This window comes from Juglans regia, chromosome 3 (genome assembly GCF_001411555.2).
Source record: "Juglans regia cultivar Chandler chromosome 3, Walnut 2.0, whole genome shotgun sequence".
NCBI classification, from domain to species: domain Eukaryota; kingdom Viridiplantae; phylum Streptophyta; class Magnoliopsida; order Fagales; family Juglandaceae; genus Juglans; species Juglans regia.
Window position 1 is genome coordinate 26,657,368 of NC_049903.1, and position 27,019 is coordinate 26,684,386.

Consider the following 27,019-nt stretch of genomic DNA (forward strand, 5'->3'; position numbering starts at 1 on the left):
TACTGTTTAGGAACACCAAATCCATGCTATCTTCCCACCAACAACACCACAGCCATGCCACCACAATTGCTGCCATTGCCAGCATATTGCCTCTCTGGTCAGCATCCTACCACCACCACCACCACCACATTAACCATCATGGTTTTAGTTTCCAAATACTTGGAAACTAGACAAAATATAATGGCTTGTTTCCTATTTTTGGAAAATGGTAAAATGGCAGCACAACCAAATGCAACTCTTAAAAGACGTATGTATTATTTTGGGCAGCTGATAATTAATAGTACTGATAAAAGACAATTTATATATATATTTTAGGCTTGGAATGGTGGATGTCAAATGTCTTGTAGCGTATTTAAAACAGGACATTAGAGGCTTACATGCCAGGAAGAAGACCGGAGGGCTTCGAGATAAACCTTATAAGATAATTGCAAAAAAAAAGGAAAGAGAAAGAGAGAGAACGGCAGAAACATCATGCTCAAATATTAAGAAGTCTTCTTTTCCCTGTCAAATGTCAACTTTGACCGAGTACTTTGAGGGTTCCATAAAAATCATATGGCATGGTGTGTCTAGGACTCTAGATCTCCAAGCATTAGTTGGCATGCCTAAGCACTTGGTTCATTCTCTTTTTCCAATGAAATATTTATACAATCAAAAGATGTTGTTTTTTCCCAATATGATATGCAGTTTGAGGGCTTAGAGATCATGGAACGCCAAAACAACCATTTTTCAGGTAATTTGTTTTTAGTAGAGATAGCTATGACAAGAATAAGTAGTTGATCATGAGAAAAAAAAAAAAAACTAGAATTTACTGCACAAGAGATACCTTTTATATTTTCCTTTTTCGTTTCTTTGCGTTATCAAATTAAAGTTGAAAATGTCAACTTGAATGAGATACTCAAGGGCTATTGAGAGGCTTAATCGAAAGACCTACAAGAATCTTTATTACAAAAGGTCTTAAACTATACATGCAGCGTTATATTATATACATTTAACACGATGCAGACAACAACACAATAGTTTTCACAATGAAAAAATAGGTCTTGGCCAAATATTCTCATGGTCTGGTTCTTCAGGAGCTTCAAAGTAATCTTTTAGGATTCAGAAGTTTGCTGTGTAGGATAGATTTTTGTAATTTCTTCAAGAAAATACCAGGAAGCTCCTTTTGCTTGATTGGTTAAGCTCCAACACGTTTTTATTCACGGGTTCTGTCTAAAGGAGCTAGTAAAATCTATAAATTTTAGTTCTTCAAGAATTTGAGACCATGCTTATGAACCTTATACCATGTTGCATATCAAGACTGTGAAACTCTTTTTGGTATATTTCCTATGTGTTTTCCCCTTCCAACCACCCCCAGCCAATAAATCTCGCTCATTTCAAATGTTATCAATAACCAAAAAATCAGTGGCATACATACAACATCAACAACCCAAAAACCTCACAAAACACAGATCAAACAAACATCAAATCAGCTCATTTCAAATGTTATCAACAACTAAAAAATTAGTGGCATACGTACAACATCAATAACCAAAAATCCCACAAAACACAGATCAAACAAACATCAAATCGCAGATCCATAAACACATAAACACACATTTTTTAGTAATGCTAGGAATGGAGAAATGAACCAAAAAGAGAAAAATAAAAACCATTTTCTTTAATTTCTTACGCTTGTAAGACGGAATACAGTGGCTCTCGACAGCGGTAAATATAATACCAGCAGAGGACTGAAGTCGTGCGGAAATGGTGAAGCTGGAGTAGCCGTACGGATCCTAGAATATTTCTTACACGGTGCCGGAGTAATGTAGCCACACGGGGCGGGGAAAGGGTGAGGCTGACGAAAGGACACGAGCTGGGGAGTGGAGGGGATGAGAGAACGCGAGGGAAGGAGGGGGAAAGATTTCTGAAGGAGACGTAAAGAAGAACGTAGGGGGAGGGGGGGGAATTGAAATGAGAAAACGCACCAAATCGCATGTTCTCTTAAAAAAAAAAAAATCCATGTCGGCTGGAGTGCAGATGTTGCGTAAACAGTTGAGATTGTATAGTAAAACTCTATACAAATTTTAACTTATAAATTTTAGAGTTTTTCTACACAACCTCCACCACACTCTATACTCCATATATTTTTTTAATTTTTTAATATTTTTTTTGAATATATTCTTTTTAAATTATTTCAAATTTTTTATTCATTATTCACATAATAAATATTTAATAAAAGAAAAAAATAATAAAAATTAAAAAGAATGTGAAGTGTAGAATGTGAGGAGGTTGAGAAAATTTTTTCTAAATTTTATTACTATCTACGAAACCAAACAGCCCAATTGACAAAGCAGCATCCGAATATTTCAATTACGTCAGCGAACGCCCCAATTTCGTGTCGCTTTTTGGCGGTTCTGAGGCTTTTTGGTTTCGAACATTCGCTCGACTTTCTCTGACATCTCTCGCTTGCTCACACAGCTCAAAGCTCTCTTCGTCCTCTTTCTGCCTTCGTTTAGGACTTTAGGTAGATCTTGGATTTGTTTATTTATTTTTTGTTTAGATTTTCTGAGCTCACGGATCGGAGAGTTTGAGCTCGCTGGGGTAACTTTACTGATGAATGAGGTACGGATTTTTATATTAATTTTTCCCATTTTCTCTAATTTTCTGTTTGCTTGCGGAGTAAAGGAAGGAAAAAACGATAGAAACTTCGGTTTTGAGTTTATATTTTCTCCTTTTTATTTTATTTTATTTTTGTTAAAGTTTCTTAAAATGGACTTGCTTGACACAACTTTGCTAAATAGTACTATACTGGTAAGTTGTTATATATATATATATATATATATATATATATATATATATATATATATATTTGCCTTCTGTTAAATGTATCTATGGCGGCCCTAAATGGTTTGCTTTTCTGTGGGCCTAGTTAAGAAAGAATATAATATTCGATCATTTATTTTCTCTCGTTTTCTTCATTTTCTATGCAGCCAAACATAGTTGTCTTTAATACATTGGCTTTAGGTAACATGGGCGAATTGATTTTCGAAATATTTAATATTTGAATGATTTTCTTAATTGTTATTCGAATTTCTGTATTTAGAATTGGCAGCTTTCAGTTTTTTCCCGCACCTCTTTCGGATTCCTTACCCATGTTTTTTTGGTTGTCGTTGGATGATAGGGCAAGTTAATGCAGATATTAAATTTGTTTTCTGCCTAGGATGTCGCCTTTATTGTAAATTCAAGTCTTAATGAGCAAGGTCTTCAACGTTGCATGTCCCATTCTTAAAAATTATTTTCATAAAGAGTGGCATTAGAAAAACAAAAACAATCAATCTAAACAATGGAAAAACTAGAGGCTTCATTTTGCGGTGATTAGGACGATTCACAATTTGAAACGGTTTGGGGTGAGGACTTATGATGCTGGTATCAGAAAATGAAATGGAATACGAACTAAATATTTTATGATGTTTATATATGTAACAACCTGACCCAATAATTATAAGTTCAAAATATTGATAATTTTTATTGGGCCTAAATTATATTTAGTGGGTCATATTGGATAAATCTACGAGCGATAAATTATTGAGGTTGATTAGAAGTTTTAATTAGGATCAATAACTAGGTTAAATCTCATTTATTATTGAATGAGTTAGACTCCTTTTAAAACTTAAGATCGGCCATTAGAAATTTATTTCAATTTAAACTCATCACTAATTGAAGTCTTGTACGCAGTCTCAGTCACTGCCAATCTTACATTGAATGAACTTCTAGATCATGTTTTTAAATTCAAACTCTATTCTTAGATGATCATGACTGAGTGTTTAGCAGATTAGTGTCACTACATGTATTAACCGAGTCAAACTCAAACTTGTCGGCGCCCTCTCCCAAATCTCTATATAAGTATCTCCCTTCTGTGTGTTATTTGGAAAAAACCATAAATCTCCATAAGTAACCCAATATACCTTGTCCAGCACAGTGCGTGTTCCATGTTCACCGTGCCAATAGTCGGCTGCCTCATTCCTCTCACAACCTCTCATACGTTTTCTCTCTCATTCTAGTTCTCGTGATCGATTTCATTCCAGAAATATTAGATTAACGTTGTGAGGTAAGTAGCTTGATTATAAATTAGGATTAATATACGGTAGCTAGTTATATATATATTATTAAAGCTAGATTTTTTGAAAGTCAATGTTTATGTACCACGCATGTCATGATATTTGCAAGTAAGTCATTCATCATGTTTTATTTTGCATATTATAGTTATGTATGTATTATGCATATCATACATCTCACGTTACATAAGACACGTAATCTTTCATAAGATCAAACGTGAGATAAGCTCAGAGCAGTTAATAAGATGACGATTAGATATATGGTACCAATGCGATTTATGGGTGGATGTGCAAGCCATGAAGCTAAGTGTGGTCCACAACCTTGCACACATGGTTAAGTGTGTGAGCCAGTATGATAAATAAGATAAGTCAGATGAGCCAAGATAAGTCATGCATGCCATAACATACGTATGAACAATCATGATTTTGAATTCTCAGCATGAAATATTTTATGAAAAACCTTATGTTAAGTATGTTTATGTAATGATGGGTTTCTTATTGAGTCATCGACTCATTTTAGTTTGTTTTATGTTTTTAAACCACCTCCGGTCAGAATATTTATGAAGGTAGAGTTGGAGGATGGGACTTAGTCCAGTGAGGCATGACATTGGCCTAGATCATGTATAGGGATTTTAAGTTATGATTTTTTATGGCACAGACTAAGAAATTTTAATAAATGCTTCCGCGCACTCTCATTTACGATTTCAGTATTTTAATTCAAAATGACTGTATTTATTATAAGGAATCTTTGTACTTGGCGTTTCCTTTAGAAAAAAAAAATTATATTTTTAAGTCAGGTTCAGTAGTAACACTTGGCTTCCTTGACAATTTCTAAGTGTGATTTTTTTCTTAAACTTGGGGAGCAGGGTGTTACAATATATACTCTAATACAGGTTGAGCAAGTGTGCATCAGAGAGAAACTTAGGAAGATATAAACAAGATCTATGGGGTGATAGAAAGGGAATGTACGATGTCAATGAAAGTGGGCTTGTTGGTGGAGAGAGTGAGATGAGTTTATCAGCAATGTTAAGGAAAGTGTATTTGGTGATGGAGGGAGTAAGCTTGTGAAGTTGCTAAATGTTGATGAACAATGTTGTAGTCTTTAGCACAATAGAGTAAGCACTATATTTTTAAAAGAGCGAGAAGTAAATGTTGGGAAAGGGTTCCAGTGCTTATCAAATACCCAAAACTAAATGCTTCGCCCAACAGCTAAAACTTGGGGAAGCTCTATCCTAGGCCCCCACATGGGGGGGCGATTATGGACCCTCAGCCCCGGTCCTAGCCCAGTTCCGTATGGGCCGGTGACTCCGCTTGAAATGGTAGCTCGTAAATTATGATCTTACAAGCTAAAGACCTTCTACACCTCTCCGGGTCAAACTTCACAAACTCCTTTAATGTCTTATCCCTACTACTCCCATCCGTCATCTTTTTAAGTCCAATCCCCAATCTAAATTGAATTTTTTCAAGCAGTCCACGACTTATAGGACTCTTCTTGCATTGTGCATTGTTCTTCTAAATGATCTTTCATTTGGGAAGTGCCATGTCGTTTATAGTGACAACTATAAACAACACCACAATAGTTACATTTTTCTTGTGGATCATTGGAGTCACCATCCTCTAATTTTGTAAAATGTTCCCACACGAGAGTGATGGTTTTCTTCTTTGGTGGACCCATGGGTGTTTGGGTAAGGGTAGGTGTAGGGGACGTAACACTAGTGCTAGTGTTTGGACTTGGATCCTCCATTGTTTCACTTGGTACTTTCTCAAACACTTGACTTCTAGGAAGACTTCATCCCAAGCGCCTTCTAGTCTGCAGCTTGTGACAGAATCAGAAAGCACATGGCTGTGAGTTACAGACATTACACCTTAGCTTGGCATTCAAGTTGAATTCAAGGAATTGGGAGCACGATTTGCTATTATCCTCCAACAATAATAGCCATTAAGGTGTTATGATGCTTTCATTGAAGCAATACTGCCCTCCATAGTCTGTACCACAAATTTATTTGAGGATATTGCCGCTTTGAAAAAATATACTTTTTTCAAAAGTTTCTTTTCATTTACTAGTCTTAATATGAACATTTATACATAGAGTTTTATACTATATAAGAATGAAAAATGATATTTGCAATCATAAAATTTACAAATTAATGGCATAAAATGGCATCACTGTTTATGCATTGTTCATATTTTGATCAACAGATGTAGAACTTTGGTGTGGTACACAGAAAACAACAGCAGATTATCCCTCTGAAAACTTAACAACAGCAGATTATCCCTCTGAAAACTCCCCTGCTTCAAATTGAAACCCTACACTAGATTGAGGTCTTAGGTTGATACCCTAAATTAGTTTAGGGTTTCAGTTTGAATCCCTAAATTAGTTTAGGGTTTCAATTTGAATCCCTATATTTGATTAGGGTTTCAAATTGAAACCCCTACTCTACCCTAACCTAGAACACTATGTTTGAATCTGTAAGACCAATCGTAAGAGCCTAAATGAATTGGATGAGAAGCACATTTGCATAAGAAGGTTGCCAACATTAGGCTGGTTTGGTTACACAAAACCAAACCAAACCATCTCATTTCATCTCATCTCGTATAATCATTACAACTTTTCTAAACATCCACACAAAATATAATAAACAATTCAACTTTTTCAAATCCTAAAATAAAAATAATATTATAACAATATTTTATTCAACTTTCAACAAAACATCTCATCTGAACTACGTAACCAAATAAGGCAAGTGTTAGAGTGTGAGAATATCTTACTGTGGTTTTATCGTTATGCAATCTGCACTCAAACTCAACTGATTGTTTTTTAAATTTGTCGTAACACTAATTTTCTTCCCATACCGAAACTTGCGAGGTGAGGATTTACATGCGTTACTACTAATTTGCAATATATGTAAGTATGGTTTTATTTGGAATTTTTTTATAAATTGTTGGTGATTTGACCCATACCATGGCTACAATTAATCATAAGATCCACGAGATTGTTTGCTTTACCACTATAGTCACCTATATTATCTGTTATTTCATGCTTATTGTTGCTTTGCTCTTGGATGACCTGCATCTACACCGCCCCCCCCCACCACACAAAAAACGGGTATTTACATTGTTGCCTTTTCTTATATGGTGACTTATATAAAATCTTTTGCACTTTTGAAGTTAATATCTTATCAATGACAAACCTTAAAATCAGATAAGATAACTAAGAGGGCTTACCAAATAGTAATAATAATAATAATAAAGTGACAAGGAGGAGAGTTGAGTATGTTAAAAAAATGAGATTAATCTGATATTTATGTCCTCATTGAACTCATTCTGAATGGTAAGGAAAACACTAGGAATTTTAAAGCATTTAAGCTTGGCTTCTTCTTGAAGTCTCAGAAGAAGCTCTCATTATAAGTGCAGTACTGTAACAAGGGATTACAGAATTCTTATGATAAGTAGCATAACTATGATTGGAAGCCTGTCTGTCAACAAAAAAGAAAGGATTAGAACCTGGTAGGATTAGTGATGTTGGATTGTAGCTAGTGTGTTTTGGTCCAAAACTACAAAACGATGGTTCATGCAATCCAAGTTAAATAAGACATCGAATAAGTTGAAGCGAGGAGTGCAAAAGGTTTTATAGAAGTTGAAGCAGTGTTTTTGCAAATCTGAAAATGAAAGTAGTTGCTGTTGTTATTGTAAAACACTTACTGGATCACTCACTTTGGATATGGATTTTTCTGTTTTTAATAATCTATCTTCAGATAAGGGCTTTGTTGCTTAACTTTTGACACCACTTCCCTCTCTCTAAGTAGTTCTCCACTTTTGTGAGTTATAATAGGCTTGAGAATTGTGTTGGTAGGAGAGAGGTTTGCTTAACATGGAACATATCTTTGAATTTATTTCTACATGATGTTGGCACAAGGAAGTGTATTTGTGGTTCTAGAGTAAGGTTTCCTGCATGATGCATGTCATAATTCATATGAAGTTTGAGTGGCCACAGTGTTGCACACTTCTGCGCTTTTTAAATAAGATTATATTACTTATCAGAATGTTTGAGTTGCCACTTTTCAAGTATAATCACCTTCTCAACGTTAACTTATAGGAAAAAATTGTTCCCACAAAGTCATAAGAACGGAATTCATTTCACTTGACATGCTTGGCTGTTGCTCCACCTTTAGTTTAATTCCTTCACTGCATGCATCTTTTGACTCTGTCCTTTTTTATGTACTTTGATTGTGTGTTTTCCTAGGTAAAGGAAGATGAATTGTCTGTTTCTACATTGGAGGATGAAACAATTGAAGTTGAGCACTTATTTGCAGAACCCAAGACTGAGCACGTTTCGGTTGATGGTGTCTTAAGTTTTGGTGATGCGAGTCTGGGAAAATGCTTGCATATTGAAGATTTCTCCTGTGGATTTGAGTATGGACTAACAAATAACGGTAATTTATGAGTTCTCAGTTGCTTTTTTCTGAAAAATTATTTATTTCAAGTTCCTCGTGTTTCGATATAGAGAAAAAGATAGAAGCTTTTAGGACTACTCTTAAACACCCCTTGTGTCATGTATGCCGTCTTCAAATGAGCAGATTTGACATGTTTTCTTCAGGTCATTAACATTGTTTCCCAGACTAAAATTTTCCTCTCACAGGTACCATTTCGTTTTTCCCCCCCTCAACCATTTGTAGCAGAAGATGACCAAAATAGCACAAAAGTGAAACAAGGGTGAAATAGAATCATTTGGATGGTGGTTATCTTAGGATTCCTTATAATTCTAAAAGATAACCTCTTTGGACGGATTTAAATAAAGTAAATTCATTTGTCCTAGGGAATTTGCGTTCCCTACAAACCCCCTTTTGATGAGAGTGTGGATTCCCTTGTCTCTAGAGAGGTGAGAAACTACATTCCCATTACCGTAGGAAGCTTTTTTCAATTGAAATTGAAAAAATACACTTGATAAATTCTTTTATTACATTAGTTGTGTATTTATCTATAAAACTGGGTTTTATGCAAAATACACTTGAGTATCTTGTTCTTTTTGTTATTAGATATTGTTGTGGTTCAAAATAAAATTGGTTGCAATACTGTTTAATTTTCTTTTTATTTGTTGGATATTGTTATGATTATTTTTTATACAACTTTTTTTCCGGCCTCCTCATGAGTACTATTTGTAAAATCTGTATTTTAAAGTGAGAAATTAAAGCAAGTCTAACAAATCAATAAAGAAAATATTTCAAACAACATATACAGTTTATATTTCGGAAAAGGAAAGAGAACCCAAGGTTCATATGTAGTTTTTATTTTCTATTATTTTTATTTAATTTTTAAATATTTTGCATCAGACAATCTTATGCACTTTAAGAGAAAAGAAAAATCATACAGTTGGGATGCCTAAGAATAAACCAAACATGAGAATATCGTATTTTCAAGGATCCTATCAGATTCCTAAATGTTTCCAAATGTGGGTTTAGTAACATTCTTGAGAATTCAGATCTTGAAGCCATCATATTCCTAGTAATATGGATGTCAAAGTGCACCCTTGGGATTAGTCGGGACACTATTCCCGGACACCCGGTGCCAATAAAAAAAAAATATGGATGTCGAAGTGAATGTTGATTCTCCAACCAAACGGCCTGACATTTTTAACACATACTTGTACATAATCACAATCTAGTGCATTAGGGGTTTCTAATATTTAACACAAAGATGAAGTTTACGCCAGTTCCTATGATGATATAATATATATTTGCTTAGATAATCCCAAGAGCTGCATATGTGGGGTTGAATTTATTCTTTGACACAGATCTTTCCTTTCTTGGTGTATATTTCTAATACTGGTGAATGTTTTTCTTCAACTCAAGGTGGTTTGGATTCTAATACTACTCAGGAAGGAGAAGACTTACAACTTGATGTACGTATCTCTTTTGGCGTATATTTAAACATCACACCATAACTATTATTTTTCTACAATCTTCTCTTTGTTTCTGTAATACATCCTTTTCTTTGCAAAAGTTAGTTTGTTTTATGTTATTATTATTATTATTTTGGCTTGATGTAAGCTTGAATTTTCAACCCTTTGTGAACTATGCGGTTCCTTATCTGATACTGCTTCAAGCTCAACAATTTGTGAGCCTTTTTAGAGCTTTGTTTATGTGATTCATCTCTGATTACTGTTTTAGTAGGTCCTTGATGGATTGCTGGATGAAATTGATGAAGTGGATGATCTGGATGCAACAAATGGTCTCTCCAATGCATGTGAATGTGAGGATTTTCTTCTGGGTAAGTTTTTATAATGTGTGCTTTTCAGCTATTGTAAATTGATCTGATGATCGTCAATGTAATGTGTTGTTGCCTTTGTCGTCTCCAAGGACAGACATTGAGTTTGCTGAGAATGCTACCAAATTGGATTTGGGTCGTAGCAAAGAATCATGTTTGGGAAACTCAAGTTCAGAGAGTCAGTCTCCTGGATTAAGTGGAAGTAGTAATGGTGCTGTTGGCATTTCAGAATCATCATCTGTAACTATTCTCGAATCTGAATGTAAGAATGATGCTCTTAACAAGACAGCAACTTGTAAGTTACATGGTATCTTAGTGAGCAAATGTGGGTGTCGACCACCAGATGAAGACAGTATCCACGCTACTTCATTAGAGTTAACAAAACTTGATGACTTGAATAGTGATAAAAATCTTTTAGCATGTGGTATCTCGTCTGCTGGGGGTGAGAAGAGATTGCGTAAGCCGACTCGGAGGTACATTGAAGAATTTTCAGATAAAAAGTTGGAATATATGAAGCGGGGAGAAAAATATTCTGCTGGTATGAGACGCAGAGCATTAACTGTAATTCCTGAGGAGAAATCTTTAGGTGGTATCAGTGTTCCAGCAGTGTCTCAATTTCGGGCGCGGCTGGGACGACCAAAGAAACAGAAACAGGTGCCAATATCGGTAGGGAAAATTTTTAGACCACCAGATTCTGTGTTTCATTAATCAAGAAGATTCATAAAAATTCTCTCTCTCTCTCTCTCTACCAAAACTAAAAAAATTAAAAACAAAAAGTCTGTCAGGTTTGTGCTTGAGCTTATGCACACCTACACTTTTTCATGACTTTGTTGGCATGCCCAATTGTCAGTTCATATAATGCCAGCCATTTGTCAATCAGTCATATAATGCAGTAGTTTCATAATATAATATCAACAATGTATATATCACTCTCTGTACAGGAGATTGAATCTGACAAGGAACTTGTCTCATCTGAATCGGAAGATGACGGTGTGACCAAAAAAATATCTAAAAAACATGATAGGAGGAAGCATCAAAGGATGTGGAATCCTTCCGAAGTGATTAAGTTGGTTGATGGGATATCAGAATATGGAGTTGGCCGATGGACTGATATAAAAAGGCTCCTGTTTTCGACTTCTGCTTATCGCACACCCATTGATCTTAGGGTATTTTACAGTGCCTTTTTCAATTAAGCAGCTGTATTTATAGTTCAAATTTTGTTTACTGTCTGTCTGTGCATGCTGTAGGACAAATGGAGAAATCTTTTGAGAGCTAGCGGTGCACAAAAGCCAACCAAGAAAGGGGTTAGCTTTCTTATTTTATTTATTTGCATAGATGGGTTTGTTTTCCCTAAACTTATCTTGTGAAAATTTTCAACCATTCTTGTGCTTCATGGATTTAATGCTGCTTTGCTGTAATAAATTTCACTTGTTCATTGCAAGTGTTTTCTGAACTTGTTTGCTACAATGATAATGATAATTGCATGGTCTATATAGGTTGAGCAAAAGCAGAAACATTCCTTGCGGCCCTTACCTAGTTCTTTGCTACGCAGAGTTCTTGAGCTAGCCAAAATTCATCCGTATCCAAGAGTGCGCATCTCGAAGAATTTATGCGTAGGACAAGTTACCCCTGCCATGGTTCCTTCTGCAAGTAAAGGTACTCCTCCATCTAGTCTTGGTGGGAGAGCTGTAAAAAGGAAGAAGTATAATTGAAGCAGCATCATTGAATACGATACTCGGGAATTTCACATTAATTTTAGTTGTAAAAAACCTGCTTTCATTTGCTAGCTATGCTCTGCCCATAAACACCTAATTTTCCAGATATTCTCAGAATTCTGGTTAGAGAATGTGATGTATGCCAGCATAAGTGCGCCCAAACTTTAAAATTATAACAGCTGTGAAATATCTAACTGATGTTTAAACAAGAATAGTTTATCTTCTACCATCTCAGCTTTTGTCATAATGTTTCAAACCTGGAGGTGCAGTGCACCCTCATGTAAGTAGTATCCATTTTTGGTTGTAAGAATATTCTCTAGTTCAAGTGAAATGGATGCTATCCATTTAGCATAAAACATTAGATACTTCGATCTGTTTTTGGGTGATTACAATTGGAATAATGCTACTTGGCCATCTAAAATTTACCACTCAGATGGTCTTCTTGACGTGGTGCCACCATGTGATGTCATGTGGTTTATTAAAAAACTAAAAAAACATAAACTAAAAGTGAGACAATCTATCTAGGGTTTCAATCTTCATATTATGTTATTGGACGCTCTTTTATTTTGAAGACGTTCTTTTATTTTTTTAATAAATCATATGGCGCTACATGGTGGTATCACGTCAAGAAGATCATCTGAGCAGTATGTTTCAGATGGCCCAGTAGTAGTACTCTTACACTTATTGCTATTGTTGTGGTTGATGGGTATTGGGACTGTGGGGTTGTGTTTTGCTTCAGAGTGAGGGTCTTGAAGGGTTAAGTTGGTGTTTGCTCTGTAATAGAATGACATAGAGTACTGACTTTTGACTTATTTTTAACTTAATTTGATTATTGTGTGAAGGCATAAATGGTTTTACCGATCTATGCCTACCGGGATCTGTAGTTCAATATACTGGTAATACCACTTATGCCTACCATAGATAGTTAAAACAGATTCCGATCTACGGTAGGCATAGATTTGGGAATTGAGATGCAGGAAACTTTGTGATGCAATTTTCTACTGTTTATGATATTTTCTTCCTTCATGCAAGTTTAATGAAATGCATAAAAAAATCCAAATAATTTGCAAAAATAAAGCACCGAACTATTTACAATTAAAATATCAAATCACCAAATAGTTTGTACATACTGATCTGAAGAGTAATGCTACTTATTATCCTATGATGTGGCAATAGATGATAGGTTGTCAATGCCACATCATCTAATGTTTATGATCTTTTCACCTATCATCTAATGCCACATCATGAGATGATGAGAAAATGAATGATGAATAGATTTTTTCCTGATTTGAAATGGAGAAAATATGATTCCCCATTGAAAGAGAAAAATTAGTGAAGTAACACTTAAAAAAAACTATATTGTCAAAAAACATTGCAAGTTGTAAGCAAATTACAGACAGAGTATAAGCCTTAAAGAAGGCATCAGAGACCCAAAAAAAAACTACCTACTACAACCCTCTAGATACATACACCATATAGTTCACATCACATACTCCATGCCCGCAATTTATTAACCACTTCCATCTTTATTACCATTACCATTATCTCCTTGAGAAGTGCCACCCCAGCCATTGTAATACTGTCTAGGTATGTTATGATGGTTGTCGATGTTGCCATCCGCGTATTGAACTTTGCTCTCTTCTCTTCCACCTTCCACTGCTGTTCCTTTCTGAACATGGTATCGCTGCTCTTGTCGGTATGCTCCACACGACATAGCTCTCCACGGCACTGCCAAGCAAGAGCTGGTCCCAATCACTAAAACAAGCAAGAACAGAGCTACAAGCTGTTTCATTTTTGCTTTGCTCTGTACATTCACAACCAAGTTGAGACATTATTTATATAGATGTATATGCCAGTGTGAATCACGATACAAATGACAGTATTGAAAATTAAATCATGGTGTCGCCACTAAGAATGAGACAAGACACAGGGATTCATATATTATTTGACTAAAAAAATAGTTTTGTTTAAGAGCTAATACATCTCTCATGATGGCTAGGGGAACTGTGTCTGCAGCATGCAGCAGCCTCAACAGGGAAACTCCACTTTTAAGTGGAATTATTAACATAAGCAAAGTCAATAGAGCATAATGGATTTTCTCTAGTTGAGCTGATGTATTTTGTCACATTCTATCACTATCAAATCTCTCCTAATTTTGTTTTTTCTCCAATAAAATCTAAATTGTGGGTAGATCATGTCAGATGCCAAGTTTTATTCTTGATCCACTCACAACATTAGGAGTGTTGAATCGAGCTGACGGCAACAATTTGCTCTCAGTTCTGTTAGTTTGATTGGAAACTACTAAACAAATATTAAAAATTAACTAAGAAAATAAAAACAAAAAATTCAAGAAAATTATCATTTATATAATTTAAATACCTGGAAGCTGTATTTCATGAGTTTCTATACTTCGAAATCATTGCATGATGCTTTCATTATTGATGGACTTGAATATCCTTGTCAATTTACGTACCAAACAATCATTCATTCAATGATGTCCCATTCAGCTCACAACTTCAGTACCCTTTTCACAACTATCTACTTCTCAGCAAGTAGTCCAATTTCTTTGAGTGTAGCAAATTTTTTACTCAAACTATGTCAAGGGTGTGTTTTCGATTTGGTTATCTTAGATGAAAATTTGGACCCTCTGAAAAATCATTTCCCCTTTGTCAATATTATCAAATGACTCATTTTTCGACTAAAGCAAGCAGTACAAAGTACTACTCCAGAACTCACCTCATCAAAATGATTGTTAAGTTTGTGTTTGGATGTTGAGGTGGCCTTAGATGATTTGAGTTGATCTGTGAATATTAGTGTTTTGTGAGTCATATTGAGATGTGTGTGTGTGTGTGTTTTTTTTTTTTTAAAAGAAAAAAAAAAGAGTGATCACATGTCCATGAGTGATCCCCCGCCCAAGTTTATTAATAAGTCCTTACTTGTGGCTAAGGAATACCATATACATAGTTTATCAATGCTAGGGACTTACAAATAAAAAACCCAAAAAAAAAAAAAAAATACATCAGCCCAACGGAAAACTTATTTACCCCTAAAGGTGAGCTAGCTGAACAGGTTTGGGCGAGATTTGTTTCAGTAGTTGGACGGCCTTCCTTGCAAGGAAAGCTATGGTGGGAGAGAGTTGAGTTCTTCCACAGAAGGGCAAAAATGTCTGTTAAGGGGGGTCAATTGATTGGTATCTTGCCTACCATTATTTCTTGGAGATTGTGGTGGAGAAGATGTCAAGAAAGAATGGAGGATAGAAGAATTTCTCTTGACTCAGTAATTGTAGCGATTAAATATTGGCTGGTTTGGGTGGCCTTGAAAGTTAAGGAATCAAAGAAAATAAATGCATGCGATGAAACTATTTTGAGGAATTTGCAAATTCCTTTTAAATCTCTGACTAATAACATAGTAAAATTTGTTCAATGGAGGAGATCGATAGTAGATTTCATATAACTGATCTTGAGTTTCGTATTGAAGGTTTAGAAACATCATTGCAAGAGAACTATTCGGTGGAAGTTGAGGATGAGCTTATCGTTTTTAAGGTAGAATTATCAACATGGAATGAGAGAGAGAGCAAGTGTAACATCCAGCTAGAAATTCATTGGTAGAATTTCTATTGACTTTAGGAATCTCATGAAAATCCCATAAGTTTTTATGAATTGACCAATCGCATAGGTTTTACTCTATCAACATAGTCAGTGTTATCACTCACTATGGTGCTAGAAATATGAGTTTTATTTATTTGAGGTGGTTAGAAGTGTCAGAATGCATTATGGTCCACGCCATTAGACTCAGTGGATTATTTAGAATTTTATGGCGTAATATCCTATTTTCATAATTCCGGACGAAACGTCTGTTGGAAATTGTGAAATTATTTTTAGGGGCACTTCGAGATTGAATTTCGGTAAACGATTTTCACTATAGGTTAATATGAATATTTAGGAATTTTTAGTATTAAGTTTATAATTCACTTTTTCGAAGTGAATAGTAACCTCAGTAAGTACACCAACTGCAGTGTTTCACATCACAGTGTGGAATGTCCAAATTAGATTAGAGAAATTTTATTTGGACACTTGGCAAGATCTTAGAGACACTTAGTGAATAATATTAGACACTTGGCACCATGAGGAGCGTTTGATAGATTTAAAGGAACCAAGCTGTGAAATCATGTCACTTAAGCAAAACCTTGTTTCATCTGCTCAACCAAATTGTGCCAGACCAAAGAGGTTTTCAATCCTAGTGAAACCCTAAATGGTGGCAATCCAATTGAAAGCCCAAAAGCTTTGTTGAAATCGAAACCCTAAACGGTTTCCCCAAAACCCTAAAGTTGGCCTCTAAACATTTTCTAATCCGATTTATAGCATTGAGTTTAATCACTTGATTAAATCACTTCCACATGCTATTAATCCTTCAAATTTGTGTTAGAACATCATTATCCAACCTTGTTAACCTTGAAAAATTGTTTGGACCAAGTGATATTGGATTTGGGCTTGATAGCAACCCAAACCCTCTTTAAACCCCAAAATTTAGGCCCATTCGGTTTAGGCCCATCAAGGCCCACGAATTTGGTCACCATAGGATTGCTTCATGGCCAAGTTTTGTACCCCCACTTGGCTGGCCAGATCTTTACAAGAAGGGCCTAGAAGGTTCTTGAAAGACAAAGCTAAGGGGCCACCTCACTCTTTCACTCTCACACTCCACCTTGAGAAAAGATCTTGGTCTGATTTTTATGAGAAGAAAAGGCCAACACTCAACCATTCCTTCAGTCATATCACTTCCCATAACTTGTGTAAGAGGCTCTTCAGTCCACTTCCCACGAAAAGCAGCTCTCCTTTACACTTTTCCTTCATAAAACACAAAAGACACTCTCGGACAGTTTTTCGTACCTCTTTTGAACGCCTGTTTCGAAGATTTTTTAAGTGTTTTCTCTCAAATCTTCCTTCATGAAAGTTCTTGATTTTGGAGTCTAGTTTACGTGGATACCTTATTCGTTCCATTTGGAGATCATTTGATTGGTCAAAAGTTGTTTAGACCCCAGAAAGGTCATTCTGGGCGATAAACTGGAGAGTGTGTTATATTTTGGAGTTTTTGACCAAGCTAATGAATAGATCTTGGTCCGAAATTTTTATGGAGTACTGTTAACATGTGTATATGATTATTGGTTGAGGATTTGTTGCATGATTAAAAGTTTTGGTGAAATATTTTCTTAGGTCTAGAAACTTAGAAACTGGAAGAGGAAAAACAGTTTCTGTTTTGAGAAAGTTTAAATCTTTTATGGTTTAATCTTATTCCAATGGCTTTGATATTTTTATTGGAAGATCCTAAGCCTCTTATATACATGTTAGAATGTTATTTTGAAGATATTTGATGTTAGTTTCGAAGATATGAAATTTTATGCAAGGAGATATTCGGTTAGGCCAAAGTGATGATGTTCTTGGCTAAATTTATGTTTTGGTTGATGTTTACCCATGTGATCTTGAGTTTGAAGCTTGGATCTGTTTTAGGACACCTTTTTGAACCATGTGATGTTTTGTTTGAAGATCACTTCTTTATAAGTCATGGATCAAGAGGTTGATCAAAACAAGTTAGAAACAAAATTCTGTTTTGAACTTAGAAGAGAAACCAAAAAGTTCAAGTATGGTTTTAGTGATTTTGATGACTTTTGTTCATGATTCAAAACATGATTATTCTTAGGAATATGTTATGAGTATAGTAGAAGAAAAATTTTGGTTTAATCATGAGTTTTAAGATTTGAAAGAATTACAACAAAAAGCAAAAGAATTAGCCTTGTAAGTTTCGGCCATATAGAGTTTTGATGGTTGTGTTTAGTTTTAAATTTTTCGGAATTGATATTTGAGCTTAGGACAAAATTTACATAAGGCATGTAAATTTTGGTGATTTTTGGAGTTAGGATGCAAAATCCTTAAGTTAGCGGTAAAATGGTCATTTTCCCACATGTAGAGGGTAAAGTGGTAATTTTACTCTAAGTTGATATTTTTCCATATTCCTAATTGTTAGTGATTAAGTTTTAATTTTTAGAAATCACTACTTTCAGTTTCCCGTGATCGCACTTGAGTTTTGTCTCGAAGCGCGAAGATCGAGGTAAGTTAGCTTTTAACTTACTATCAGTTTAATGTGTATGAGTGATAAGTAAGGGAACTAAAGTGTATGTATGTATGTATGTTATCATATGTGCCATGCCAAATCATTACATATTTATTTGTTACACAGAATTTATTCTGTCATGAATTATTCATCTGTTACACAAGATATTCTGTCACGTAATGCTATACATTGCAAGTATGTCATGTTAAGTTAAGTATGCCATCTGTTACATGTATTTCTTGTGACGTAATATTCACTGTCACATGTTACGCCATGTTAAGAAATGTTGTCTGTTACATGATATGCTATGTTACGAAATGTTGCCTGTTACATGTATGCCATGTTATGAAATGTTGTCTGTTACACTTATGTTTCAAAGTATGTCATGTTTGTCGTCTTACGTTCATGTCACGTTACGCTACGTCAAGATTTCTGTATTTTATGTCACGTTCATGTTACGTCACGTTACGAAATGTCATGTCTGCCAGTTAAGTCATTCATGTCAATCACGACCCTAAGCGCTAGGATGGGGTAATATCCTAGTGGAACTCTTTTGTTCACGCTGGAGTGTCTAAATAGGTGTGAAATTCCCTGAGTTGACGAAGTACAGTCAACAGGTTGCGAATGAGGCCTAATTAGCTGGTCACCGGAGCGCGCCAGACACTAACGCCGATGGTGCCACACATTATGTTACGTGTGTCTACAGCAAGTGTGGCACAAACAGATAAGTCATGGGGCCACAACAACTGTGGAGCATGAAGTATGGGGCCACAACAACTGTGGAGCATACACTACGTGAGACACAGCAATTGTGACACGTAGAATACGTGGGGCCACAACAACTGTGGAGTACGTATTAACGCACTCACAGCTGGTATAGAAACCTGTGATGTGATGCGGTAATCGGCAGGGACACACGGCTCAAGGGGACTTGTGTAGCACCCATATGGTCACGTTAATGATTAAGTCTATTGAATAAGATTCCAAGTTCAAGTCATGTTTCACGTTATGTTATGTTCAAGTTTACGTTCACGCAATCATGGTAATCCCATGAGACAAGAATATGTTTCAAATTCATGTTATGTTATGTTCACGTTCACATTTTTTCCAAGTTCACATTTATGTTATGTCATGCTCATGGTTCAAGTTATGTTCAAGTTCATGTTCAAATTATACATGTTCACGTTCATGCTATGTTTCAAGTCCATGTTATGTTCCAAGTTCACGTTCATGCTATATTTCAAGTCCATGTTATGTTTCAAGTCACGTTCATGCTAAGCTTCAGTTTCAGTTTAAGTTATGCCAGTTATGTTATGTTGTATGCCAAGTTATGCTATGATTATTTATGATTTGATTATGCATTCATGCTTTTACTGCCATGCATGCATCATTAACTTGTGTGGAAGTTTCTTGTTAACTTGCTGAGATTTGTAATCAAATCTCACTGTGGTAGTCCTAACTACCATTCCCCCCGAATGGTAGATCTCATTACAGGATTTGGAGGAGAATCGAGAATCGACCAATTGGAAACAGTCGACTAAGCGACGATGCGACGTAGGTGTTAGTATAGTAGTTACCTCAGATTACTACTTGTATTTGTGGAGTTTAATCTCTAGCACTCTTTTGATCACAACCATATGGACTATTATTGTGATCTCAGTTGTTTAGTACGTCATTATCAATGAAGTATGTTTTAAGTATTTGGGATATTTTGGTTTGGTGCATAGTATTGCTAAAAAGAAAAATTATCCGCTGCGAATATTGCATAATGCTAGATGCATGTTAGGAATATTGCATCTTATATGTCATGAACGGGGGCAGGTAACCTTGTGTTGCATATCTCGACGCTTCAAATGTCCGTCCGATCCCAAGCGGAATTTGGGGGCGTCACAGCAAGTGTGGTTGTCCCAAATGGTTAAGCAGCAATGGATTACTAAAGGGGAGGTAACTTCAGAATTTTTCCGTGCTATTTCTAGAAGGAAAAATCAAGAGATTTTCTCAATGTCTTTACAAGATGGTTCTGTTCTTTCTACTCTCGAGGATATACATAATGGAGCTGTCCAATACTTTCAGTCTTTCCTTTCTGAAACTGGGAGTAGTTGTGTACTGCCTGATTTTTCTAGTTTGGTGCAGCCGATTGTTTCAGAACTTGAGAACGAGGGGTTGTGTAGCCTTCCTTCAGCCCAGGAAATTCTTGAAGCTCTAGATTCCATTCCGATGGATAGTAGTCCTAGCCCTTATGGGTTTGGTGCAATATTCTATAAGTCATGTTGGCATATAGTGGATCCGGATGTTATTGAGGCAGCTATGGAATTTTTTAATGGGACTCCATTACCATGGTTTTATAATGCGACATTTTTTGTGCTTATTCTTAAAGTAAGTAATCCTACAAGTTTTGAGAAATTCAGGCTGATCAGTCTATGTTCTGTTGTCTATAAGATTTGTTCAAAAATCTTGGTGAATCGTCTTTCGCCTATTCTTCATAAGATCATATCTCCAGAGCAAAGTGCGTTCATTACAGGACATAGCATATATGAAAATATTAGTTCGACTCAAGAATTAGTTCATGGAATCCACAAGCCATGTCACAGAGGGAATATTGTGTTGAAAATTGACATGGCAAAAGCGTATGAGTGTGTCTTGGCATTTCTTGCTGAATGTGTTGAAGGCTTTTGGTTTCTCTGATTTTTTTTCCTGGATTATACGGCAATGTATAGCGTCATTGTGGTATTCTATAGTGTTTAATAGAATCCCTAAAGGTTTCTTTAAAGGAGGGAGATGATTGCGACAAGGGGATCCAATTTCATTTTATCTATTCATTTTGATGGAAGAGGTCTTGACTAGGTTGATAAAGAATAAGGTTAAATTAGGCACGATTGTTCCTCTTTCTCATCCAAGAGGTACTCCTGTGATTTCACATCTCCTTTACGCGGATGATATTATTTTGTTTTCAAATGGAGGAAAGGCATCATTGAGGGCAATTTCAAATGTCTTCAAAGTATATGAAGGGTGGTTAGGTCAGGTTGTAAATAAAAGTTAGTCTTCTATCTATTTCTCTAAACATATTACAACACCTCGGAAGAGAAGCCTGCTTAGAATCTTGGGATTCTCGGAAGGAATCTTTCCTTTTGTGTACTTGAGAGCTCCGATTGTTTCAGGAAGATTATTGGTCTGGCACTTTGATTTTATGATTCAAAAGGTCCGAGTAAGGCTGGAAGGTTGGAAGGCAAAAATGCTATCAAACGGGGCTAGGTTGTTGCTTATTAAACATGTTATCCTATTGAGACGTGTTTGAATGTAAATAGGTTGAGATATATGTTTGTTGTATGAAGTAGGTTAAGATGAATTTAACTTTTTTATGAGAAGTTGAAAAAATAGTGGGTCTCATCAATGATTGATTTGAAATGAGTTGAGTTGATTTCAACAACCAAACATACCTTGATAATGAGAACTCCAATATGTAGACAAGACACTCCATCATTTTGTAGTGTTTCCAAAACTTCAATAGCTCATTCCACGTACACACCTTATTATGTGGGACCTTGAATATTCATTCACTTATAAAACTCCGATCAATATCCTCCTCGATGCTAACCTATCTTATTATTTTGAGTAGTGGTATGAATACATGAAAGCATTTATGACCTATACACATACAACTTCAAAATAAAATAATATTATATCTTTTTTTAAAATTAAATATAAATTGATCAAATCAAAGCAAATGTCTATATAAATCTTAAAAATATTATTTTACTGTATAATTGTATGAAAATTGTGATTGAGTTGTCAAAATCCTCTAAGGGATTTCTTCTCGTAATAATCCACCTTCGCTCATCCAGAGCCAAAGAAAACCTTATTTACCGCAACAGTCACCCATGAGTACCATAGAAACCTAGACCAATACTCTTTACTAGGTTGGTAAGTACTAAGAAACGAATAAGATTCTCTCCATGAATTTCAATCTAATTAAAAGGTGAGAATACATTTCCATTTGGTATGTAAACCAATAAAACATTCTTGAAAGCAACACACACGTATATAGGGATGTGGTGGTCGATCAAATTCTCTGATCAATTTAGTCTTGATTTACATTTGAACTGATGTTATCTACACGTAATATTTGAATTTGAATACTGCTATATATATATATATATATCAAGTTTTTGTTGTGGAAGATCTTCAAGTGCTAAAGATTCGGTCTTGCATGTTGAGTCATGAGGAGTAACTCCAACAGCCCCCTACAAGCTAATGGGAGGGGAGGAATGACATGAAGCTTGTCACAGAGAGTTGCGAAGCGAGATACAGTAAGACCTTTGGTGAATACATCAGCCACTTGATCAATGGTGGAGATAAACACGATGACAATGCACTTGTTGACCACTTTCTCCCTAATGAAATGGAAATCCATTTAGATGTGTTTAGTGTGAGCATGATAAATAGGATTAGAGGCCAATGAAATAGCCCCAATATTATCGCACCACAGGGTTGTTGAAGAAGACAACAAAAGATGGAGATCCTGCAGAAGCATGCGTATCCGCTTTAGCCGTAGCATAAGAGAGAGCTTGATATTTAGCCTCAGTACTAGATTGAGAGACCACAGACTGCTTCTTGGCACACCAAGAAACATGGCACGAGCCAAAGAAGACACCATAGCCAGTTGTTGAGCAGCGATTATCAGGATCTCTAGCCCAATCTGAATCCTAGTAAATGTTAAGTTGAGACTCCCCTTTGTGATAGAATTGATCGTGATCAACACTTCCTTTAAGATAGCAAAGGACCCTTTTGAGTGTAATCTAGTGTCAAGCATTAGGCGAGTGCATGAATTTGCATAACTGATTAACAGAATATGTGAGATCAGGCCTAGTAAGTGTGCAGTATTGCAATCCACCAACAAGTTGTCTATATGTAGAAGTTTCAGTTGCAGACAGAGGAGACCCATCAAGACTAGACAGTTTAGTACCACTAACAAAAGGAGTAGCATAAGGATTGGCACCAATCATAACAACCCGATAAAGAAGATCCAAAACATATTTTGATTGTTGTAGGTGTAAGCCATTTGAGGTTCAGTGAGCTGAAGTTGTTTCATGGTGGAAGATTGCTATAGTTTTTTATAACAAAGAAAATAGTAGAAGTGTTGTTGCCTGTGATAAGATTATCAACCATATATACAAGAACATAAATCATAACATGATGTTAGGATTATAAGGAGTAGTCTACTGCAGATGTAGAGAAATTGAGTTCCATAAGAACCTGAGAAAGTCTATAATATCATGCACATGCTGCCTGTTTCAAGCCATAAAGGACCTTGTGCAGATGACACACATGGTGAGGATATTGATGATCAACGAAGCCACAAGGTTGTTCCATGTAAACAACCTCATCCAAATATCATTGTACGTTCAACTGTCAAATACACCAGCCAAAATTCACTATTAGAGCTAAGATCTATCGGATGGTGGAAGATTTGACTACTAGACTAAACATTTAAGAGAAATCAACTCTACATTGTTGATCATAACCCTTGGCAACCAGCTTTGCCTTGAAGTGCTCGATAGAACCATCTGGCTTACATTTAATCTTGTAGACCCACTTATTATACAATAAAAAGTTTCAAGTTTTTTGGGTGAATAATAACCCTTTGGGAGAGCTCAATGTGGCATCTGTTTCCAACAACTGTCAAATCACCATGTAAGATGTCCAAATCTACTTAGGATCACTAGAAAACTTTTTTCGACATATGGCAAAATCCTAGCCATCCATTGGACAGTTGTCAAGAGGAGTACAAGTGTGTAAGTGATGGAGTGTGAATCAAGCCTTATCATCTTGTTCTCTTACACCATTCATTATTCAATCCAACCAAATACTATTTGGCCAACAAAAATAGGGTTCCAACCCTAATGAAATTCCAAATCTTTGATGGCAAACCGAGACCTAAAACCTTTGTGGAAACCGAAACCCTAAAATCTCTCAAATCCTAAGCATGCACTTAGTTTGTAACCAAGTGTTTTTCCACTTGGTTAAACCACTTCCATAAGCAACCAACAACTCAAGTATACATTCTTACATCCTCATCCACTCCCTTACACCTTGGTAATTACAATTGACCAAGAAAAATTAAGATTGGACCAAACCTAATGAAACCCCAAATGTAGTCCATTCGGTTAGCCCTTCCTTAGTCCCGCTGAAACCCCTTATTGCACCAAGCTTCCTCCACCAGCTTCCACCCTCTTACAAGGCCATACCATGGCTGAATTTCCACCTCATGCTTAGCCCCAGATAGTCCCATTTATGGCAAGTCAAACAAGCAACCACAAGCCCTCACATCCATAAGCTTTTCCTTCTCCTTTTCACAAGTTATCTTCATATCAAGTATTAGTAGCTCAACCACAAAGTCAGCCCCCTCCTACACAACGCATGTCACTTCCATTTCCTCCACACTTGGTTCAATTTTTCCTTCCATTTCCAAGAGATAAACTGAGAGAGGTTGAGAGAACAAAATCTGGCGGCTAGAGTTTCTTGAGTTCCAGCTCCTTTGTAAGTATTTATTTAGCTCAAATCTCTTCTACTTCATTAAGTAATGAGTCAAGTTTTACTTGAAAGTGTATTGGTTAATTTTTCTTCAAGATTTGTTGGATGAAAGTTGATGTTGACGATGGAAGGGTTTGGTTTGGATGCTTTCGATGCACCTTGAATGTTTTGTGATATTTTGATGAGAAGTTGTGTAGATCTCAGTTTTATGAAGTGTTCAAATTATTTTTATGTAAGTTATGGTTTCATTCAAAGCATATTATGCTTTTATAAAATGGTTATGTATGATCTATGGAGTGATAGAAGCTGATTGGTCAAAAAGAGTTTCTGTTTGGTTTAGTTAGTGATTTTTGCCATAGGGTCTTGATTCTATGGTTTTGATTTTTGTAAATCTTGTTTTTAAAGTTTTGATCTATGGATTAAGAATGGATTATTGATGAGGATGCAAGAGTTTGATTTTAAGCATGATTTAAAGGCTCTCGGGTTTGATGTTTGTTGTAAGAGCCTACCAGAAATTCAAAGGATGAACTTCTTTAGGCTCTATGATCATTGTGAAAATTCCAGAAAAGTCTCACGAATCGAACAATCGCATAGGATTGAATTTCTCAATATAGTCAGTTTCTAACCCACTTAGGTGTGGTACTTAGGAATGTGAGAATGAGAAACGATCTGCACCATTAGTCTCAAATGAATATTTTTAATTTTACGGTCTAATAAAACGATTTTCTTTTTTTGGACAACAACTATTTGAAAACGCGTTTTGTGACGCCCTCAAGTCACCGCTTGGGATATAACAGAGACTTGAAGCACCGGGACCTACAACAAATGGTTACATACCACCGTTCATGATAGTTAATATGTAATGCATTTTAGTATGCAACTAGCAGTATGCAATAATCACAGAGGAATTAGGGTAACTAAAATAAAACTCATGCCAAAATGAACTAAACATCCCAATTGCATTAATAACCATCATAAGTTCAAACTTAAAGATAGCACATCCTGAATACAAGTACTTAAAACGAAGTCTCAATAGTTAGATCAACTCTTTCATATGCTCTAAGGTATAAAGAGTTAGTGTTATGAACATCTGAATCAAATCTAATCTCCGTTCAAAGTCTAGCTCCTCCTCGACCAATTGTATCCTGGTCCTCCAGTCTTGATAAAACTTCTACCATTCCACAGGGGAGGGGGGAATGGTAGTAAGACTACCACAGCGAGATTCCTTGAAATTTTAGTAAGTTAACAACCAACGTACACAAAGATAAATTATGCATGACAGATGATAAATACCGAATCGCAAATGGATAGGTGCAATAGCTCATGTTGACCAAAACCATTGCACATTCAAGCTTCATTTTCATTTTCTGCTCAAGCTTAACCAATTGGCACTCAACCCCACCTCTTTACCCACTTGAGAAAGCCACTAAATGGTGGTAATTATGCCCTCAAATAATAATAATAATAAAAAGGAATGGGACAGAGGACACTTAAAATCTGGACAACCTTGAAACCCCAAACCTGTCAGCCATCACTTGAATTTCCTTGTGATTTTTGTCTAAAATTCTAGAACTACTCAGCCTTGTACTTATGGCCATCTTCTAGCAGTTTACCTTGAGGTAATTATGAAACTTTAGGCCACTATTCAACTGACCAAGCCATGACACAACTGAAAAGAATGCACTCAACACCTCCACTTCCACCTCCCACAACCACCAATCACCTCCCACACCCTATAGCCATGCCGTGTACCCTTCACCCCTCACCCCTCCATGGAGTCCTATAAATACCTTCCTTCACCCCCTCATTTCTTCACACAACTTTTTCTAGCCTTCCTCTAGTGTTCTTGAGAGCAAAACACTCAAAGTATGAGAAAATGTTGGAGCCGAGTAGCTTGAGTGAGGTTCTTAAAGTGAGTTGAGTTTTGAGAGCTCAAGAGTCATGATTTTTGTGAGCTTACCTTATCTTTTGTTGGGTATTAGATTGACATGTTAGGCTTTGAATTATGGCATGAGAATGAGGATTTGATTGAGTTATAAAAGGTTTTACTTGAAGTGATGCATTTCGGGCTAGATTTGAGGTTTTGCATGTATAAAATGTTTTGGCATGAACATTTAGCCATGACATGTCTTTATATGTTATCTTAAGTGTAGTTAACATCTTGAATATTTGGTTGACTTTTTAAAGTTGAGGAAAACAACATGTCATAATTGGTATATAAGCCATTATCTTGTGCTGATCATCTAAGCATTTGGTTTGGATTGGTATGATAGTAGTCGTGGCATATCATGATTTATTTCTTCAAGGATG

General features: G+C 35.9%; 2 protein-coding genes across 4 annotated transcripts; both read left to right on the forward strand.

Annotated features, from left to right (window-relative positions):
• Positions 1 to 2,367: 2,367 nt before the first annotated feature.
• LOC108979921 lies at positions 2,368 to 12,280 on the forward strand. 3 transcript variants are annotated; one of them, XM_018950713.2, is made up of 8 exons: positions 2,368 to 2,601; positions 8,338 to 8,527; positions 9,944 to 9,993; positions 10,265 to 10,361; positions 10,456 to 11,024; positions 11,300 to 11,524; positions 11,606 to 11,662; positions 11,911 to 12,003. In XM_018950713.2, the coding sequence occupies exons 1-8, from the start codon at positions 2,593 to 2,595 to the stop codon at positions 11,917 to 11,919; spliced, it is 1,206 nt and encodes a 401-aa protein (XP_018806258.2). In that variant the 5' UTR covers positions 2,368 to 2,592; the 3' UTR covers positions 11,920 to 12,003. The 3 variants fall into 3 exon arrangements, with proteins under 3 accessions (XP_018806258.2, XP_018806257.2, XP_018806256.2); XM_018950712.2 differs by having other exon boundaries at positions 2,369 to 2,601; positions 10,456 to 11,012; positions 11,855 to 12,280; XM_018950711.2 differs by having other exon boundaries at positions 2,370 to 2,601; positions 11,855 to 12,280.
• Positions 12,281 to 20,089: 7,809 nt separating this feature from the next.
• On the forward strand, positions 20,090 to 20,863 carry LOC109020145. Its single transcript, XM_019002556.2, has one exon. It carries the CDS (start codon positions 20,090 to 20,092, stop codon positions 20,861 to 20,863), a length of 774 nt encoding a protein of 257 aa, XP_018858101.2.
• Positions 20,864 to 27,019: the final 6,156 nt, after the last annotated feature.

Excerpts from the sequence above, each read along its gene's own strand:
- LOC109020145 (XM_019002556.2), top strand. The coding sequence starts at position 20,090 with ATGGTTAAGCAGCAATGGATTACTAAAGGGGAGGTAACTTCAGAATTT.
- LOC108979921 (XM_018950711.2), top strand. Across the intron at positions 10,362-10,455 it reads ATGTGAGGATTTTCTTCTGG|ACATTGAGTTTGCTGAGAAT; the intron begins GTAAGTTTTTAT and ends CTCCAAGGACAG. Across the intron at positions 11,025-11,299 it reads AGAAACAGGTGCCAATATCG|GAGATTGAATCTGACAAGGA; the intron begins GTAGGGAAAATT and ends CTCTCTGTACAG.